Below are 17,867 nucleotides of genomic sequence, written 5' to 3' on the forward strand. Positions count from 1 at the left end.
TCCAAGTGAGTGTGCAATTCTTTAGAATTACCCAAAAAATTGCGCTTATTTTGGATTTTTTTCCAAACGGCGAGGTATCGGTATCGGCCGATACTGCATAGCCAGGTAGCGGAATCGGTATCGGGGCCAAAAAGTGGTATCGAAACAACACTAGTACTAAGCGCACAATTTTATTAATTTGATTTATATGGACACATTTATTTGCGTTACGCGACAGGGACAGCTTGGATTCCGGGGGGCTGGTGCACGGGGGGGCGACTTATACTCCAGTGCGACTTACATGTGTTTTTTCTTCTATATTATCCATTCTATGGCTGATGCAACTTGTACTCCGGAGCGACGTGTAGTCCGGAAAATACGGTAGATGGATAAAACTTCAGTTTTCATGGGTAATTCCAAAGACAACCATAGGTTTGGGGAGCTGTTGAGCCAGACGCTTTAGGCTTTAATGTGTTAAACATCTTAAAATACAATCTGGGAGGGTAGAATAAGACATGTCACACACTTGCTGCACAAGCTGTATTTAGGGGGCTTTCACAATGTAGCAACTTGCAAACACGCATAGCACCATTGGCACGTTTTTCTTCACGCATAACCCCGGGCAAAAATGATGAAATCACCATTCTCAGGGGATGTTCATTGAGATGTCATCAAAATTTGTCATTTTTTCCAACGAATTGAGTGATTCAATATTTGTTTCCACTCTGCTTGGTCCAAACAAATAACTGTTACGACCACATTTCTTTTCTTGATTTCATCTAGTGTTTCTTAAGACAGAAAGTTTCCATTTTAAAATACTTTAGTTTTGTCTCACATCTGTGATCTGCCTTTTTCCGACAAATTTAAACAACAGAATAAACATCCTCTGAAGACTTGTGATTCCATCATTTTTTGCCAGTAATAGTATAATGTTTTTCTGATCAGGATAAATAGGAATCATGGTTAATTTTACATTAATTGCCCAGCCTAGCACATATTCAAAGTGCCCAAGGTGTGGGCATAGTCCAGCTAACTTGGGCCATTTGTTTTGGCCATTTGCTAACAACAACAAACCCGTTACAGTAAACCTCATCTTTTTATTCTTTTTAGTCAATTTGTGTCAGAAACCATTTTTATGCCTCTTATTTAGATTGATATCTACATTTGTACAAATATATGTTGTATATGTTTGCTTCTGTTTACATTTGATAATTTTATATAGCAGCAACACAATCATTTGATACAGGTCTGCTTAATGTCACTTTAAATTAAAGTGGGAAAAGGTAAGCAGTCATAGGGTGTCGTATCATTTTTTTTAAAGAATAACTGTAAATAAATTTTGGTATATCGTTATCGTGATATAAATTGGCCAATATCGTAATAGAACATTTTTTCAGTGAATACCGATCAACCGTACCTACCTGAAGTCTCCAGTCTTGTGAGTGAGCTTGTGGTTGAGCAAGGAGCTGGCATGTTTGTAGGCGCAGTTACACAAGTCACAGACATACGGCCTCTCATCCGAATCCATGTCATCTGATGCAGATGTTGCTGGTACTGGTGCTCTGGATTCTAAGGAGAGACTGGAACTAGAGAGAGAGGCTGACGAGAGACTGGAGCTTGAGAGCGCAGCTGACGATGAAGGGAGCTGATCACACCAGTTGATGGTCGAACTTGACTGTCACAAAAGATTGAAATTGTTTAAATGAAGTTACGACAGTGGTTCCCAACCTTTAAGCCAATGCATCCAATTTCACATATAATAACTCTCACTGCACAACACTACGTCCCCCCCAAAAAAGGGGAAAAAATGTGTTATTTATTTTAGGTGCACCCAGTTTTCCGACTGCATCATATTCAAACACTGCTTACAGGTTCAGTCTTTTTTAAACAAAATTGGTGCCTGTCTTTATGAGTAATATTGACTGGTAAATTATTAACTTAACAAGGCGGTCATCATAAAGTTAATTAAAGCACATTTACACAAAACAGGTAACTTTCTCAATGATGCCTGTAGTCCTCTATGTCAGTGTATTGGTTATGATTTTTGAACATATCGGGGCTTGACTTTCAATAAGTTGTCAATCATTATCATCCTCAGCTACTCCCAAAAGTATTGGAATGTCAAGGTCAATTCCTTTGATTTTGTTGTATACTGAAGACATTTGTATTTTAGATCTAAAGGTGAACATGAGACAAAAGTAGAAAAATACCGTTTTTATTCATGGTGTTTGCATTTAGATGTGTTATCTACTAGGGATGTTCCGATCAGGTTTTATGACACCAATACAGATACCAATCATGCATGAGTGAGATCGGCCGATACCGATCACATGGAATACCTGTATATTTTTCCATCTATTTATGGCGACTGCTATTATGCAATATTATCTGAAAAAAAAACAGCCATATTATTGCCGTAATTTTGACAAAAATCTATAAATATTTTCAAAAGCCTGAAGAAATACAAAACCATTGCTGGCACAATGCAACACTTACTCAGTCACAAAGATAATTGAAAAAACAGCTTTTAGTAACACAGTTTTTAACAGATCAAAAGAATCAGCAGTCTCAAAATACTTAATTATGCAAAAAGTCAAATAAATAACATGCCACCTAAACATTGCATGGTTCAGAATATAATCAAAGTAGAAAAAATAGTCACATGCAGGCTTCACTCGAATAAACTATTCAATGAGTTCCTAAATTGAAACGACTCAGGAACTTGGTTTCTTGTCTTGTGCATAGACAAACTATCTTGTGCATTTGTCAGCGAGAAAAAAGTAACGCATCATGCATAACACATTTTGGAATACATATCAAGGTTATTATCATAAACGAAAACGAACAAAATAACGAAAACTAAAATTAAAAAAACAGTTTCGTTAACGAAATAAAATATAAACGAAAATGTTTTTTGAAAAACGATAACTAACTAAAACGACTGTCAGCTCACAAGACTAACTAAAACGAACGATAATCGTGGCGAAAATACCATTCGTTTTCGTCTTTGTAAGCTTTTGTGATCATTTAAAATGTAAAACACGGCGCTGGCGGTTTTACGACAGTTGTACAGCCGTACGGCACCTCGACGTCTGAAGTGACGTAACGCGTTTACAATTAGGTCTGATGGGTATAAAACAAAACTAAAACAATATTATAATGGCAAAAGTTGGGAGAAAGCGACAGAGCCCCATTTGGGATTATTTTGATTATGATTGTGTCTCGGACAAAAGCAAATGCATTGTCACGGAGACGGGTCTTGTGCGGCATATTGCTCGAGGGGAAAAACCTCTCTCTCTCTCCCTCTTACCCACACACACACACACACACCCACACACACTTTCAATATGGAAGGACTTAAATTTGTTGACATATTCTGATGTTACAAGTCTGCACTCTCCTGTTCAATTGCCAGGTTTTTATGTTGTTTTATGTTGCTTGTTTCATCTGCATTTTCACTTTAGAAGCAGCATTAATGCACTGCACTTTTCTTGGCCTTATTGCACTTAAATTTAAGTGGACTGTTATGTTTTATTTGTTGATGGTTATTCATACATTGTTAGTAAGTTAATACATTTTTCAAATGTTATCTTTATTTGAATAAATAACACTTGTTACTGTAAAAAAAAAAAAAAAGCCGCACCTGACAAATCAAATTCTAATAAACTAAACTAAAACTAAGCATTTTCCCCAAAACTAAAACTAATAAAAACTAACAAATGTATTCTAAAAATGCATTAAAACTAACTGAATTAGAAATAAAAAGTCAAAATGAAATAAAAACTAAACTAAAATGAAAAATCCCAAACTATAATAACCCTGATACATATGCCTCGTTCGAACATTGTCATTAAAAGCAGTACACGAGCGAAAAACTCCCTTGTTAGACTCAACATCGACACAGGACTGACATCTGAGCTCCATTTAACACTTGTAAAACTTAAACAGGATAATAGGCCTTCTTTTAGGAAACTTTCAATGCGACAATACACTCTCTGGTGGAGCTACGTCTGTGAAGTATTTGCGTCCCGATAGCACATAGCTAGGCTCGAAGTGGGCGAGCAGACGGCGGAATCCGGTGTCTTCCACCACCGAGAATGGTTGGTCATCAAGTCCGATAAATTTCATTATTTTCCTAGTTATTTGCGTTGCCTTTTGCCTGTCGCGCTGATATGGGTTTGAGTTGGTCAGCATGGGTTGCGTTAGCTGCCGTTTCATTGTTGCTACTGCTTCAATGCAGTGAGCTTCGTAAACCCACCATAGTCTTTCAATTGCTTGTTCTTCAAATGTCAGATTAAGTTGGTTGTGTTGAAACTTGTGGCCATGCTCCCTGTGCGAGGTATCTTTTCATGGCATTTATTACAAGACACAAACTACACACAGCACACCGCATGAGCTGCGGGTGATCGGATTCTTTGATCGGCAATAAAAGGCTTTGATCAAATGTGCCGTACAGGTCATTTTCCCCAAAAATCGGCCGATCATTATCGGTGCCCGATCGATCGGACATCCCTATTATCTACGGTCAAAGTGCCCACTTTTCAAGCGAGCCAAAGTATTGGAAAATACATTATTTGATTAACTTAAGTAACTAACTGGTTGGTGTGGACGGCCCTTTCCACCAGTTGCCCTGTGTTGAAATAGGGCAGGGGCGACCATCCTCTATAGGGCACGCCCACAGGTGGCAGAAAACCACACGATAGTGTGGTTAGCTGCGAAATAAGATGGTGGACCTCCATTCTGACGAATAAGCAGCGGTGGACCAACTGGTGGCAGTGACCGGTAGGGTGTCCGGGATTGTTTCCGGCTCCTCCCATAAAATACCACATATAACCAAAAATGATGCTGTCAGGCGGTGGTGTTGGTGGGACGGCAAACACATAGGAAAAACAAGGAAATCACTGATTCTAAATCCGGGCGGATGGAGTTTGTGAGCATCATAGCAATCGTTTAAGGCAGGGGTGTTCAAACTTATTGCAAAGAGGGCCAGATTTGGTGAGGTGAAAATGTGGGGGGGGCGACCATTCAGCCTTACATTCTTTTTTATATGGAACACCAATAAATACAAGCACATTTTAGCAAACAAGTCTGCCTTTCATTTTTGACTTTGTTTAAATTTCAAGATTCTTAAACATGTATTTTTGTCCATTTGAAACATGACATATCACTGGCAATTAAATATTCACTGAACTCAGATTTAAAAACTGAGAAATAAGTAAAAAGTATTCACCAGTACAAATTACATTTCAAACATGAATAACTGACAATTAAAGGTTTTCGTAATTTTACTTCAATAACAGAAATATGTAAAAATATATCATATTCACCAGTACAGGCCAGGGTTAATTTGAAACATGTCATATTGTTGAAAATAAATGTTCACTGAACTTTTAGATTTAAAAACAGGGAAATAAGTAACAGTCAAGACTTTCTTGATGTATGGTTCCGAGACATAGAAGATGAATAAAGACGACAAGAAGAAGATAGTTGATGGTAGGAACAATGAACATGAGTGATGATGTGTGTAGGAGGAGATGGAAGTACAATGGCCATGTGTTGCGGCAGGAGATCAAAAACAACTGTGTGACTGCAATACCTGGCTGGGCACCTGAGGGAAGGAGACCGGAAGGCCGAAGACGACATGGTGAAGGACTGTTGAGAAGGAACGGCATAACATGGGGGGTACTAAACACTTGGATCCTAATGTGCTCATCAAATACACCAGAAGACAGCTAGGGCTGAACGATTAATTGCATTTGCCAAGTAATCGTGATTTTGTAATCGCGAAGGCTGCGATTTAAATGGTCATTACTTTATTGATAGGAGGGGGGAGAGGGGATTCACAGAACACTAAGCAAGGCTGCCACAGCTAAAGCATGCTTGATCATTTTCACCTCACATGGGTACAACTCCCACGTGTGGGGAAAAGAACTGACCATGTACGTGTTGTCTATTTTGGGAGGTTTTCGCTGTCGTCATATGGCGGAGACCGTGTGTGAGGAAGTGTCTTACATGGCATCGATGCGTGCCGCCGTTGACTTCGATTTATGTGCGTTCAAAGTTTGAACACACACACACAGACGTGAGTTTACGGCTCCTTGAGCCACAACAAATAAAAACGCATCCATACAAAGTTGTCAAGTGGTCGAATATTAAGACAATTAATTTGGCCCTATGTTTCAAACCAAAAGGCAGACGAAAAGATGATGAGACGCCGCCAAGTGGTAATGCCCGCTGATGCTTGATATGACGTCATAAGTAGGCATTATCTTACTTTTTGTACCAGGTGGCGTGTATGATATTACTAACTGGAGATCGGGTAAGCTTTAATTTTCTACTTATATGTTTTATTTATTTATCCGTCTATACGTTAAGTTGAGTGAGTGATTTAAAGAGGTCAAAATCAACCTTAACACATTTTTTCAAGAATATGTTCTATGCAGGCCCAGTAGTTGAAACACGGTATTCCGATTAAAGGGACGGTGGGGCCTGGCCATATTTTCATTAACAAGTTCATTTTATATATTTTTTGATCAGGAAAATGAAAAGAGTTGTCATTTTCTATTTTATCAATAAAATTAGGAAATAAGTGTCTCCATGAATAACGCCCCTTGATAATGTGAACAATGGCCGCGCTCCCTACCGTTCTATCCTTGTTCAGCCGGAGTCACGGGGGGAACCGATTCCTTGCTGATCACGGTTAGGACAGGCGAGGCATTAAACACCAGTCAGGATATTTAAAGAGACTGAAGTGGGAATGAGTAGAAGTGCACATTTATTTGGATGAGCAATGCCCCAGTTTTTTTACTCACAACTCGCCGTCCAATTTGGAAGGTAACAGCCGAAATGGCACGTTCCAATGTGGCCACACTAGGCTGTGCAGTCAAACTTTTCGTTCGCTGTTCGATGAGGGCTTTTGTCACTCTCACGCCACTTCACCCGAATGAAGAGGCAGAAGGTGGCGGCTGCAAGCAAAAAGCGGGGACTGCTTGCGAGGCTACATGAAGACACAGGCTCATCTTCACCTCCACACGCTGGGCGGACATTAAGGAGCTAATGTTGTTGTGCTAACGCCTTTTGTTTTGACGGCCTGAAGCTAGTTGCTGCTATTAGCCGTCCCAATCCTACCTTTTGCCGGGGAGGGAAGCGGGGGGCTCCAATCTCCCTGCTGCAAGCCACCGTCTCTCTCCCTCCTGAGACACGAGTTCAGCATCGCTAAATATCCGAAATATAACCAGTCGAGGTTCGTGTGCGCATTCATGCTCTTGTCCGCTTCAGCTTGTGAAAGTGGAGGAGCAATCACCATGGTATTTTTGATTTTGTGGAGGTGATAATGATGAGATTTTATGTCAATAAATCCAAACTATTGTGCATAACACTTTTATACTTTCACAGGTTGAAGTGGACAAGAGTAATAATGTGCATTTGCATTTTGGTGGCGATAGGTCGCCGTTATAGACAACAGAACTGTCAAAGCGAGCAATATTACCACGCATGCCGGACAAAATGGTTTTATAGAATCCAGAATTCAATCTGCTGCAACCATCATGAGTTACCTGGCGTGAGCTTTTCAAGTTAAAAGCTTACATTATCATTGGCATATATCTACTGCTCAGCGCAGGATAAAGCCGTCAATCACCGCAAACAGATTTAAATGGAGCGGGGGTCTCTGTCGCTTTGGTCTGTTGTAATTCTCAACAATCAGACTCATGTTTCTTTATTGACACTACTTCCAGCACAGCAGAGTGCTAATGACATGACATCAGTTATTCTTCTTCTAGGTCATGTACATCATTACGTGGGAGCCACCCAGAGTTCAGACTGAGACACTACAGATTAATTAAATGGTGACAAACGTGTTGCCAAAACTCTGGTAGGTAGTCCTAAATGTTACTTGAAGCACTGTTGTATTCAATATAATTCTTTGCACTTCACTAAATTCCATGAAAATAAATTCAGGGTTTGTGCTCCGCTTTCACCACCTCACCAATGACGAGTTGAAATGGGGAGTGGCGTGATAAATATTTCCCATATTTGCTACTCTGGCGAAGGGCCAACTCATCCGTCAAAATTGCCCCGGCAAAGCCCAACTCAAATGCCATGGCTACAAAGTCAGTACAAATGTCCGTATGCAAATAATTCCACTATTTTCTCTGCGGCCGGTAATACATATGATTGGTTACAGTATTAGCACAACATTGCTTGCCAAATAAAGTTGAAAAAAAAAAAAAAACACCGCTTGTTAATCCGATGACGCAAAGTTTACATATGCAGGCGGTGGGCCGGCGGTATGGTAGCAAGGGTTAGCACGCTAGCCCCTTTGCTAGGACCCTGAAAAGAAGAACCCACAAGTATTTTGTTGCTTTCTGCACACAGTATGCTTTTCTGTTAAGTGTGTTGTAAAGGCTCGCTGAGGAACAATTTCCCAAAACACAAAAATACTGATGACATCAGGTACATGTGTTTCTTTCTACCCAGTTTAATTTTATTTCATGTGTTGTCTTCACACATTAACTCCAAACTCGGCCCTGATGTACATAACGTAATCCCACAATGCACACTAATATTTGTCTTTGTGGTAGGGGTGGGCGATATGGGGAAAAAAATTTATATATATCGATATTTTTTCCAAAAACTCGATAACGATAATTTGACGATATTCTACAAAAAATATTTTAAATCGGCACTTGCTTGACAGACCAATTGTGGTTGGACGCCGTTTGTGAACAACATCTCTTTTAAATTGCTAATACAGCTTTTGCAAAACATAATGATATTCTAGGACAATATGCAACAATAAAGTACAAAAAATTATGTATAGACTTACATTGATTTTAGGGAATATTTATGGTATGCCATTTAAATGTCTCTGCTGGAAGGAAACCCATTTCGGCCGCTTGTATCCGGGATCTTGTTCTTTCGGTCATGAACCACAGCTCATGGCCATAGGCGAGAGTTGGAACGTAGATCGACCGGTAAATTGAGAGCTTCGCCTTTCGGCTGAGTTCCTTCTTCACCACGACAGACCAATACAGGGTCCGCATCACCGATCCACCTGTCGATCTCCCGTTCCATCTTACCCTCAGTCGTGAACAAGACCCCAAGAGAGGGCACGCCACCCTTTCCGACTGAGGACCATCGTCTCAGATTTGGAGGTGCTGATTTTCATTCTGACCGCTTCACCCTCGGCTGCGAACCGCTCCAGCGAGAGTTGGAGATCGCTGCTTGAAGAAGCCAACAATACCACATCATCTGCAAAAAGCAGAGATGCAATGCCGAGGCCAACAAACCGGACCCCCCCGACACCTCGGCTGCGCCTAGAAATTCTGTCCATAAAAGTTATGAACAGAATCGGTGACAAAGGGCAGCCTTGGCGGAGTCCAACCCTCACTGGAAATGAATCCGACTTACTGACTTACAATGCGGACCAAACTCTGACATCGGTGGTACAGGGACCGGACAGCCCTTATCAGGGGGCTCGGTACCCTGTACTCCCGAAGCACTCCCCACAGAACTCCCCGAGGGACACGGTCGAACGCCTTCTCCAAGTCCACAAAACACATGTAGACTGGTTGGGCGAACTCCCATGCACCCTCGACGACCCTGCTGAGGGTGTAGAGCTGGTCTACTGTTCCACGGCCGGGACAAAAACCACATTGCTCCTCCTGAATCCGAGATTCGACCTTCCGACGGACCCTCCTCTCCAGCACCCCTGAATAGACATTGCCGGGGAGGCTGAGGAGTGTGATCCCTCTGTAATTGGAGCACACCCTCCGGTCCCCCTTCTTAACAAGGGGGACCACCAACCCGGTCTGCCAATCCAGAGACACTGTCCCCGATGTCCACGCGATGTTGTAGAGACGTGTCAACCATGACAGCCCCTCAACATCCAGAGCCTTTATGAACTCTGGGCGGATCTCATCCACCCTCGTGGCTTTGCCACCGAGGAGCTTTTTGACTACCTCGGTTACTTCAACCCCAGTGATAGGAGAGCCCACCTCAGAGTCTCCAGGCTCTGCTTCCTCAGTGGAAGGCGTGTCGGTGGAATTGAGGAGGTCTTCGAAGTATTCTCCCCACCGACCCACAACGTCCCGAGTTGAGGTCAGCAGCACCCCATCTCCACTATAAACAGTATTAATGGTGCACTGCTTCCCTCTCCTGAGACGCCGAATGGTGGACCAGAATTTCCTCAAAGCCATCCGGAAGTCATTTTCTATGGCCTCCCCGAACTCCTCCCACACCTGAGTTTTTGCCTCAGCAACCGCCAGAGCTGCATTCCGCTTGGCCAGCCGGTACCTGTCAGCTGCCTCCAGAGTCCCGCATCCCTTACCGCTGGTTAAACTGTATATTATATAATCAAATTGCATGTGGAAAATATGTGAGTTCATTCCGGTATATATATAGTTATAGTTATAGTATATTACCTGTATAAAGCCATTATGTTGCACTATGACCACTAGGGGTGTAACGGTACACATGGGTGTATTCATACGTTTCAATATGGCATGTTCGGTTCGGTCCACTTGCGTTCGATTCGGTCCACTTATTAGCGCGAGCCTATGCACGGACGCTGACTGTTGCTTGCGGGAGAGTAGGGTGGCGGCACAAAAGAGAGAGCCAGAAAAGAGCCGGAGCTCGAAGGTCCCCGCGTACACTGCGGTCTCCTGTTTGGGAACATTCTGGCTTTCCTGTTCCCCATTGGCGTAAGTCTGAAAGTTGTGTGCCGACATTGCTACATGAAATCGGCGGCTAGGTTGCGGCTAGCATGTCTAACATGCACGGTATCATCCGACTGTGAATGTTTCTTAGACGAGGAAGCAAGCGAGATTTATCATATTGTAGCGTCTTCCAGAAACACGCCATCAGACATAGTTCAATTATCACGTTTTTATTAATCCTAGTACAACTGCTCGCGCTCTTCTTTCTCCGCTTCTCCACTAGCTTGCCGTACGATGCATTCATGGACCTCGGAAACATCACAACTCCGCAACACAAAAATCCGACCACAACACAAATAACCCAATTCGTTACAATATACTGTTGAACATTCAAAGATTTCAATGCCTAAAAAGTGTATACAATTTAATAAAGACTTTTTAAAGTTACTGTATTTTTTTCATTATAAAAAGAGTTTTAATATAGTTAGCAATAATTTGTAACTGGTATTGTATGTATTTATTTATTTTTTTTCACAAAAAGTGTATACATATACTGTAATGACAACTTGTCTTTAACTTGAATACTTAAGTGTGTCATAGGCTTTTGCTGCTGAGTGTTTAAAGATTTCAGTGTCTTAATAATTTACAAAATTAAGAGACCTTTATTGTTAGTGTATTTTTAATTCTGGTCTAATTTCTTAGAAAATCTAAATGGTTCGCTTTTATTTATTTTTTCTAAAAAAATGTACTATTTTTTTGTTTGTATGTATCATGTACCATTTAATAAACATATTTTTTTTAAAAAATCATTTTTTTTGTACTGAAAATATACCGAATCGAAGTTTCCAAAAAAACGAACCGAACCGAAATGTGATTTAGCGTACCGTTACACCCCTAATGACCAGGTATGTCTGTAAAAGTAGCATATCGGCGCTGTCCTATGAAAAACACGTTCATCCACATTTAGATTTTAAAAAATTTATCAATTTTAAAAATGTTGACGTTAATGCGATATCTGTAACTAGGGCTGCCAAGATTAGTCGACTAATCACGAGGACGTCGACAATCAAAATCAAAATAGCCGACGCGTCGTTTATTTATATATTTATTCGGAGCATTGTTTTTCTCTCGAAGCTGCCTCGTCTCACGCTGTCTGTATGCCTGTCTGCAACGCACATGTACAGTAGTGGTAATGCGGGTCATCTGTGATGTAAACAGAAGCTTTGTGGGTAAAATAGTGTAAGGGCTAACTCGTACTGGCAACAGAGTGCGAAAGTTGCAGCACATTTCACCAAGTATACTCAATACAATGAAAACATGCCTTTCATGGCAGCACAATGGGGATTCCCGATCATTTTAAGGAGGCATTTGACAGTGAACTAATGTTTATTAACAACCAAAACAGTGAGTGCTTATGCCTGTGGTGGACATCGAAGCAAGGAAGATCTCACTTGCTCTCTCTCTCTCGCACACGAACAGAGTGATGCGTTCATGAACTGGGAAATATCAGCACTCAAAGTAACACAAAAATGACATATTCGCCACTAATCGGAATCACATAACAATAAAACCCATCATTAAGTTATTAATGAAATTATGTAGACCAGTGAAGAAAAACAAAACCTTTTGGACAAAGGTTAAATTACGATTTAAGATTAAAAACCAATACTGTTCATTTTTGTTTTCATTAGGACAGTGCATTTTCCCAATTTAGTCCTTTTATTTCACTACCTATGTAAAAAAATATATATATATATTATATATATATATATATATATATATATATATATATATATATATATATATATTGGTGAGAGATTTATGTAAACAAGTATTTCTTTTTGTATTTATAGATAATTTCAATGTATTAGTGCAACTCTACATAGTGTATAGGTTTTGTTCCACTTTAAACTGCACTAAACAATTACAGCAAAAAATTTAAGGCCAGAGTATCACCAACAATTAAAGTTGCTCCCTCATTTATAAACATGTCAGGATAATGGTTTGAGTTGCAAAGTTTAATCAAAGTTGAATGTTGAACAAAGTTGAACACTTGGGTGTGGCTAGTGTGGGCAATTCCAGTCTTGGAGGGCCCAGTCCTGCCCATTTTCTATTGCTCTGTGCTGCAACACACCTGATTCAAATGATCATATAAACCAGCAAGGTCTGCAGAAGCTGGATAATGATCCTCATAATTTGAATCAGGTGGGTTGTAGCAGCGTCACATATAAAACATGCAGGATACCGGCCCTTGAGGACCGGAATTGCCCACCCCTGGGCTATGAGATTTTTATTCTGTTCAGCCACATTGGCTCAGAGGTTTCATGACCCAGCGCCATCCCTGAAATTGTACAGCCACATTTTTTTTTCTGGTCACTTGTTATTTGTAGCCTTTTATTGTGGGCACCTGTGCAGTAATCATGGTGTCTAACCATCTTTTCATGGCACACCTGCGAGGTGGGACGGACTATCTCAGCAAAGGAGAAGTGCTCACTATCACAGATTTAGAGGTTTGTGAACAATATTTGAGAGAAATGGTGATATTGTGTTTGTGGAAAAAGTTTACGACCTTTAAGTTCACCTCATAAAAAATGTGAGCAAAAACAAAAGTGTTGCGTTTATATTTTTTGTTGAGTGTATATATAATGAAATTTGTTGATAAGGTCACTCCAGGACCTGTCATTCAAAACAAAGAGAATCTTACTTTCTACAAGTACCGTATCTGGACTATAAATCACGTTTTTTTTCATAGTTTGGCCGGGGGGGCGATTTATGTGTGAAATTATTAACACATTATATCATATCCCTTTACTTTTCAAGGTCAGCAAACAATACACCAAACAACCACAGGAGGGTGTTCTAAGGCTGCATATAAACCTGCATTACATATCGACTTTACAACGGGCAGAATAACCTGTAGTGTAGGGCTGCTCGATTATGAAAAAAAATATTAATCACAATTATTTTGGTAATAATTGAAATCACGATTATTCAAACGATTATTTTTTGCTACAAAACAAGAACAGGTTTAAACATGTAAAAAATATTAAGAAAAAATTCTTTGAAACGCTATAATTTTAGTTCGTTTTGTACCCAACAACATTTATAATTATTAGGTTTGAAATTAAAGTGCAAATGTATGAATTAAAGTATGGTTTTCTTGTATAAACAAACGAGTTAACTTGCTATGCACTTATAAATTGCCAAAGTAGTAAACTGCTTGGAGTAAAATGCCAATTTTGACAGAATAACAGACAGGCTACTCATCTATACATTTAGCCGTTTGTCTGGAGCCTTTTTTGTTTTGTTTTTAAAGTAATATTTACACATAGTAAACAAAGTTAAAGTAATTTCCTTCTGATAAATTATAAATTTAATATGCTGATTGGGTCTAATTTAAATGTTGACTGTTACATACTAGTACGTAATCTATACGATACTTCTACATTACAGTAGGCCATATATAAACTGTAGTACAATATGATGACCAATAATATGTTTGCAAATTGCATTTGAAGCAATTTGAAACAAAAATGAACACAAAAAATTTGACTTCATATTATAGACTACACAAGAAATTTAACTTAAGTCACAGTAATACTGTTTAGCATGGTTTCTATTTTTGTGCTGATAAAAGTATTGTATATTTGCATAAGATGTGTTACTTAAAATAAATCCCTCGTGCCGATTGCGAAGTGGAGTCTGTGCCCTAAACATATGGAAGCCTTGTCCGGGCAATAGATTCTGTTGTCTTTTTTTGTCTCTCCGATGTTGATGGGTGGGGGTTGCTGCGTACAGTGTTTCAACGGCTGAGATTTGCGTTGTGGACGACGCCAAATGTATCTCGTTTTCTTACTTTGGTGTATCATAAGAAAACCAAACGATGGTTGAATAGATTCGTTGTGATGCAGAGACAACTTGCACTTTATACGTCTTTGCTCGCCGTCTTCCACGGCAAACCCAAAGTGTAACCAAATAAGCGATTTTGACTTGCCTTCCTGTGGCGGGTCGTGTGCCATTTTTAGGTCTGTTACTCTGTTAAAACGTTGAGTAGGAGCGTGTGCAGTGTGACTAGCAGGGTGCGGGCTAGCTGGCTAGCTGGCTAGCTGGCTAGCCAGCTTGGAGAGGGCGACGCGGCGGAGTAACTCAGGTGTGCATGCCTCAAAACAACTCAAAATTAGTATTAATAATAGTTTTTTTACGATTATGCTAATTTTGTAATCATAGTGTAATAATCGAAATTGTAATTGAATTTTGATTAATTGCACAGCCCTACTGTAGTGTATATCATTTCACATGTTATTGTAACCCACATAAAGAAACATAAAGATAAATCCTAAAAGCTATTAAAATGCATGAATCATTTTAAAGGTTAAAATCTAATATTGTGTTAAATAAGTAATTAAGATAGTATGGTAAAAAGAAAATTTGACTGTATCAATCCAGCTATACAAAATAGTGTACTGTTCCTTCAAAAGGCGCAGTGCCTGGCAGTGGTATTGCATCACATGCACGCACCCGAATGCACGCACGCACCCGAATGCACGCGCACGCACGCACGCACAGACCCCCCCACACACACACACACACACAGCGGAGGAGACGAATAAAGAGATAATTACGACCGAATACAAAAATACTTTTGGAGACTTGGAAACATTCTACATGGTCGGCGATAAATAAAAGATTTATTTTATCGATCTACGACCCTTTTGGTGAGTTTAAAGTTATCGTACCGTAACTTTCTTGTAATGCTACATGTGTGGATGTTAGCTAAATGTTACCATCGTAGCTCGGTGGAAATGATGTGTACTGAGCGCACAATTTTATTAATTTGATTTATATGGACACATTAATTTGCGTTACGCGACAGAGACAACTTGGATTCCGAGAGGGTGTGGAGGGGGGCGCATTATACTCCAGTGTGATTTATATATGTTTTTTTTCTTCTGTATTATGCATTTTATGGCTGGTGCGACAATGCAAGTTGTGCAATAAATTGACCTGGATGTCACTATTTTACACACAACCATACGTCACAGTTTGTTTTAAAAAATCAAATAAAATCATAGCGCACCATGAATCAAAACAATCAACTACTGGTAACACAAACACACATTTGACGAGGATTAATGTCCTTATAAATTAATTAAATGCATTGCACCATGCAATGGTGCGGCTACATATCTTATGCATTATAACCATTTTAATTAATCATCAGATTAATCGGTAATCTGTGTTTTTTACTCTGCCAAAAATCGGCATCAGCCTAAAAAATTCATATTGATCGGGCCCTAATACACACATTGAAGAAATTGAGTAGATTACTTGGGTGGCTTGGGAAAACATGTCAGATCCCACAACTATGTACTGCAGCCTGGCATCCATCCATCCATCCATTATCGACACCGCTTATCCTCACAAGGGTTGCGGGGTGTGCTGGAGCCTATCCCAGCTGTCTTCGGGCAGTAGGCGGGGGACACCCTGAATTGGTTGCCGGCCAATCGCAGGGCACACAGAGACAAACATCCACACTCACAATCACACCTAGGGGCAATTTAGAGAGTCCAATCAATTTACCATGCATGTTTTTGGAGTGTGGGAGGAAAACGGAGTACCCGGAGAAAACCCACGCAGGCACGGGGAGAACATGCTAACTCCACACAGGGAGGCCGGAGCCGGGATCGAACTACAACCTCTGAATTGTGAGACGGACGTGCTAACCAGTCGACCACCGTGCCGCCCGCAGCCTGGCATTGTAAAGGTTTTTGAAAGACCCCACTACAGTAGGACTCCTTCAGATCTTGTTTCCGATTGGTCAAGCCTCGTTTTGTTTCTTTAAGTTCAGAATGTTGCAGGCAATACTCGTGCATTGGAGATTTTAATCAACAATATTTTGGATCGATATATCGCAGCTCACCATTCAATTTTCTCATTTACTTAACTCAAACAAAAATGCAAAATCCGTGCACCACCTTGTTTAGCATTGGCTCTACAGTTACCAACAACGTCCGTTTTAAATGTTAGCAATAGCTTGTCTCGATGATTCTCCACAACATTCACTAGTCGTTACCATAGTCCGAACCGGCAGCAGTATATATTTACTTGGTACCAGACATGAGCTTTAGTTGATGCGGCGTGTCTCCCTCTTGTAACCATGACCAACACGAGATTAAACCATTAAACATTGTAGCAAATAGTGAAGCAGGCCACAAACCGTTCCGGTGCCTTAGCAGAGGGCTGAAGAAGATGCCCACACAAACTACAACATATAGTTCGTCATATTGACGTGAGACTCACAAATGACAAATTTATTTCAATATTCGTATTCCCGAGAAACAGATGTATTTGTTTCATGACATAAATACTTAGTCTGATTCGTTCGCTAAGATTTTAGGCAGTGGGCATTCTTACATCGTGTGGATCCTTTTTCCAGAATAATTGGGAGCAATGGCCGAAAGACTCTGTCGGTGTCACGTAATTCACTCCATTTCTGTCCGGAAAATCTCCATGTGAGCTGCCGGTATTAGTCCTAGCATACATCGTTGGTTATGAGGTTCGTTGTATTTTGTAAATTATAATCCAAGCCGCTTTGTCAGGATCTTCTGAAAAGAAAAATATTTCTTCTTTGAAATTAGCGTTTTGGCGGTGGACAAGTGGAAGAATACGGTTCACTACTGCCTTCTGTTGGACTGGAGTATAATAAAATGCAAGACGAAATGAATTTAGAATGCATTCCAGATTACCCGTCGTGTCACAAATTGTATGTAGTAAAGTTATTACAGAACTATTGGGTTTTTTTTCGTCACAGTACTTTGAAAACACAAACACAACACACTTATTTTTCCCTCACCGCACATTGATGCAGTAGCACAAAGATAAGAGATAAAACAGTTGGGTCACCCAAATTGGTTTATTTTTAACCAGTAAACCAAAATAACCCAAAAGTGTTACATAGCAACATCACGACAGTTTTAAGCAGATTTTTTTGGTTTGTTTTAAAGTTTTAAATTTTACCCAGCAGGGTGGGTGGATCGATTTAACCCAGCAGGCGAGTTAAGTATAGTTTACGCAAATGTTGAGTTTAACTACAGTGATGTGTTGTTGATTACTGTACATTTTTGTTATTCACTGTCCACAAATACTAGGTCAAATCAACTACAATTCAACGAGTTATTTCAACGACCACACACATACTATTGTTAAGTATCTAACCAAATGCCTGGCATA

The 17,867-nt window shown here is 40.1% G+C and overlaps 1 protein-coding gene across 2 annotated transcripts in view; it reads right to left on the reverse strand.

The window, feature by feature from the left end:
- The window catches only part of LOC147135028 (uncharacterized), a 62,959-nt gene extending 45,659 nt beyond the window's left edge, over positions 1-17,300 (reverse strand). For both annotated transcript variants that reach the window (XM_086056067.1, XM_086056066.1), the window contains exons 1-2: positions 17,052-17,300; positions 1,401-1,654 (exon numbers count right to left, since the gene is read on the reverse strand). In XM_086056067.1, coding sequence (XP_085912193.1) covers positions 1,401-1,654; positions 17,052-17,180 — 383 coding nt within the window. In that variant the 5' untranslated portion in view covers positions 17,181-17,300. The remainder of the gene's footprint in view (positions 1-1,400; positions 1,655-17,051) is intronic.
- Between the last annotated feature and the right edge of the window lie 567 nt (positions 17,301-17,867).

Source organism: Filicampus tigris, chromosome 16 (genome assembly GCF_054856515.1).
Source record: "Filicampus tigris isolate MCC_2025a chromosome 16, RoL_Ftig_1.0, whole genome shotgun sequence".
NCBI classification, from domain to species: domain Eukaryota; kingdom Metazoa; phylum Chordata; class Actinopteri; order Syngnathiformes; family Syngnathidae; genus Filicampus; species Filicampus tigris.